This window comes from Corvus brachyrhynchos, unplaced genomic scaffold (genome assembly GCF_000691975.1).
Source record: "Corvus brachyrhynchos isolate BGI_N302 unplaced genomic scaffold, ASM69197v1 scaffold99, whole genome shotgun sequence".
NCBI lineage: Eukaryota > Metazoa > Chordata > Aves > Passeriformes > Corvidae > Corvus > Corvus brachyrhynchos.
In genome coordinates this window covers 2,166,427-2,170,485 of record NW_008239778.1, presented here as the reverse complement: position 1 = coordinate 2,170,485, position 4,059 = coordinate 2,166,427, and the positions used below count along the sequence as shown (strand labels likewise).

General features: G+C 41.7%; 1 protein-coding gene across 1 annotated transcript in view; it reads left to right on the top strand.

The window, feature by feature from the left end:
- Positions 1-2,771: 2,771 nt before the first annotated feature.
- The window catches only part of CUX1 (cut like homeobox 1), a 235,660-nt gene continuing 234,372 nt past the window's right edge, over positions 2,772-4,059 (top strand). Inside the window, exons 1-2 of the mRNA XM_017742968.1 lie at positions 2,772-2,963; positions 3,107-3,205. Coding sequence (XP_017598457.1) covers positions 2,772-2,963; positions 3,107-3,205 — 291 coding nt within the window. The remainder of the gene's footprint in view (positions 2,964-3,106; positions 3,206-4,059) is intronic.

Below are 4,059 nucleotides of genomic sequence, written 5' to 3'. Positions count from 1 at the left end.
TTGCTGGAACCCTGCTTCGGGTGTCTTCTGATCCTGTCCTCACTGTGACAGTTGTTCTCTGGTAAAAGGTCACTGTAGTGTTTTAATTGGATTTTTCAGTTGCAAGGAATATAAAAATATAAGTTTATTAATAGAGTGGCTTTGATCTTGAAGGATTCCAAAACATTTGCTGCATTGCATGTACAGGAATGGTTTAGTTTTACTGCTCGTTCAGGGATAATCAATTTTGTCGTGGAGCATGGAAAGCTGCGTGTTCTTCCTGGGAGGTCGGGGGGAAACAGGGAAATCTGGGAAGGCAGAATGTTGTTCCCCTTCTGAAATTTCCCCAGGATACAGCATTGAATTGTGGTGCTGTCAGAGATGCCAAAGGATCTTTCATAAGTTGTTTTGGTTTTGTTTTTTCGTCTGAAATCTTTGAAAAAGGTCACGGGCAAGAGACAATTAAAGAAACACTTAACTGACCTTGTTAGTGTATTTTTGTGGAATTATTGTGCTTTACAGCTATTGCTGCTTTACCCAGATGGTTATTGCTGGTTTCCATCTGTTCGTTAAGGAAAAGTAAAGACAGAAAACGGCAGCTTTAACTGGGTTTTTGAGCAGAACTTCCAGGTTTTATTTCTTCTTTGACCACGTCAGGTTAATGTGTTGGGTGAGAGTGCTGCGGTTTCAAGGCGAAGAGATCAAAGTGGGAGCTTGTCTGCTCAATATGGGTCACGACAGCAGCTTCCTGTGTTTCGGGCACCCTTTTCTTTGAACAGTCCTCAGGTATGAAGTGTGATATCAGGCTGACATTAGGGAAACCATTTAAGCGTTTGTGGCCAGAAGGATCCTCAGCTCATATTGCTGCTTATTCCCAGTTTAACCTCAGGGCTCTCTGTATGACTTCATAGTGCCCCAGTGGAGTTTTTGCTGGTTTTACTAAAATCTGCTCCCTTAAAGGTTAAAAACTTTAAAATCTTCAAAGCTTGCAGGTGTGAGAGCTTCCTGCTGGCACTGATGTAGGTGAGCTGACACCAGTTTTAGTGTTCTTGTGCTCAGGGTGATCTTCCATGTCTCAATTCGTGAAGAATGGTGGGAGAAGGAGCCCCAGAGAGGCCAAGAGCATGATCTGGATTTTCACCTGATGATGAACAAAGCAAAATGATAAACTTCTTCCAAGTCCCATCATCCTGCTCGTGGCACTAAGAGTTTTTCTTTACCTGACTGTTTTCTTTGAGCTGGTGGATGATTTCTCACAGAGCTGCTTTCAGGCACCAGAAATTTCAGGTGGGATGGAAAAAGGAAGCTGTCTGGAGGGAGAGCTGTTTGCAGGGGTCCTGAGCAGGGTACACAACAGTGGTTTTATTTCCCCAACTCCTTTGCCAGTTGCTCAACCAGATGTCCTCAGTAGTTTGTGCTGTAAGATGTTAAGTAATTAGATCATTCACATTCTAGTTAAACATAATTAAAGCCCTGTGTAAACTGAGTGAAGCTGACAGGTTTTATAGGTTGGTCAGAGCAAAAATATCAGATGATATAGCTCAGCATTAATACAAAAAGATTTAAGCCTCCTTGCCCTCAAATAAAGAGGTGTTTAGTCTTCAAATTTAATCCTTAATTAGAACTACAATTTGTGGAACATACTAAAAATGTTTTCAGGATCTTGGAAGCCTCACTCAAAAGCACTTCCATGTAGAGTTTGCTGGTTTCTTCTGTACCCCTGAATTTGAAATAGAGAACTTACTTGGCAGTTGTTATGTCAAGTTAAACAGAGAACAGAATTTTGCAATTTTTTTCCTGTAGTTTAAGTTAGTGGGTAAGTCAGTTGCAGTGGTGCTCCTTGACTTGGGAAGGGTTGGAACAAGTAGCACTATCTCCAGGTGCCTTTCCCAGTGTGGAGCTAGCTGATTTGCCTTTTAGGATCATCTGGGTGTAGCACAGGCTGTGTGAGGTGCCGTGGTTTCCAGCAGTGGCTTCCAACCCACTGCAAGCTGGGTTCACGAGCATCACGTTCCCTTGGTTATTGTTAAATAGCAGAACTGGAGAGAATCACCGTGTCATGCCACCGTGTCTGCAGGTACTGCAGAGTAAAAGAGCAAATGTAAGATTGTGAGCACGGGGCTGAAACATGCATTCCATGTTCCAGCCTTTGATATTGTTGTTTTATTGCAACACTTTGAAGCTAATCTTCATTATTTCTCTCCCTCGTTTTACAGATATGACACATTATTTTGTTGTTTGTTTGCTGGCAGGCGAAACATATTTTCTGAAGGAAAGTGTTAACAGATCCGCTGATAAAATGTCTGTCTTCTAAAAACTGTCTGAAGACAAATTGAGTATTTGTCTACATGTGCTGTTCACACTGCTGTACCAAACAAATTAACAAGATGATTCTTGTCTTTTCTAGGATGTAAACTTTCTTTTCCAATGTCGTAGGAGCCCAAAGTTGTGAACTAGACCCAAGGTGATCCTTGTTCTGCTGAGTGCTCTGAAAGCTGATTGTCACTTTACTGTAGCTAATAAAGAAATTTAGGTACAGAACATCCACAGGGAAGTTATGTTGGAAAATTCACATTTGGCTAGTAAAGGGGATTTAGCTGTTCAACTTAGTTAAAAAAAGAAAAATCAGAAAGAAGAAAGCTGCAGTTATTTCTTGGCAATCCTAAATGATGAAGTTGTCTTGCTGGGTACTGAAAACAGCTCCTTTGCATGCACTGCAGTGTTATTTCATGCAATAACTTCCCACGTCCCCTCCAGCCTCTCCCACCACACTTAGTTATGTCACTGGTGTGATGCTCCGAGCCTTGCTGTCCTGGCTGGAATCTCGAGCCTGTTTCCAAGCTTGTATTTCTCACTTGGCAGCACATGCTGCGGCTGGTGGGCAATCTGCCGTATCCCTTTTTTGTCAAACATCGGAGTTGGTGTCTGACACTGAATCTGAGAAGAAGAACGGGGAGAGTGAAATGTACAGCGGAACTGGAGAGGTCTGCTGGGTGTCTCTGCATGTTTCTGTGGTTATTGCATATGATTGATTCCCAGTTCTTGTGGTGACAGAATGACAGGGATTCTGCTCTTTCCTTTCATATTTTAAGTGATTTGCATGACCTGGTAAGAAGCAAATTTTCAGCTACTTTTTTTTAATCAGGTGCTTATCTGCTTACAGGTGAAAAACTCCATTTCATGTAAATCCCCTAAAGTTCTACAGAGACAAAACAGTTCTGTCAAGGTGTGTGTACGTGTGTGTGTGTTTGTGTAAACACACAAGCTCACACAAGCGCAATCTCCTTTCTGGATCAGCTCCCACCATGCAAAATACAAACCTGAAAGGGCTATAATTGATTACGTGCAATAGGAGACAAGCAACCAAGATTTTGGGAGAGGGCAGGGTGTGGTCCAGATCTGGCAAAACATTTAAGAACTGAACATTATTTTTTCAAAGGTAGGGAAACTTTAAAACATTGGTCCAAGAGTTAAGACTGGTTGGGAGAAGGAAAAGAGTACAGTAAACTGAGACGTCGTCTTTGTAGGGGGAGGTGTTGGGGGAGGAATTGGGAAGAAAGAACACGCAAGTTTAGGTTAGTACATGTTCATGTTCTTCTGGTTTTTTAACTTCATTTGTTTCCCTGGCAGATGTCCCATGGCTTTGAGGCCTTTGTCTGTGTGAGAGAGAACATGAAGGAGGGCTTGGTAGGACGCTTGGGGTTGTGTGGAATAGCTGGTAGTCATATTTATAGTTGGTGTTGTCTCTTGGCTTGTGCAACTTTGATAACCAGCAATCGTTCTGTAAAGTCATCTCTCCCTGGGTTCCCTCCACCAATTCTGCACTGTAGATATGGCTCATGTAGAAGTTTTTGTAAGGTCTGAATAGGGCTTGTCACATCTACGACTTTACTTTTTGTATACGCCTCCCATTAGACTGTCTTTTCAAACTTCTTCATGCAACACAAGAAATTACATGCAACCCTGCTTAACTGAGTCGGAAACAAACAACATTTTAAAAGTGATCTAGCAGTCCCTAAGTGATAAGATTTTTTGGAGCTTTGTATCTTTTATTTGTATATATATATATATATATATATA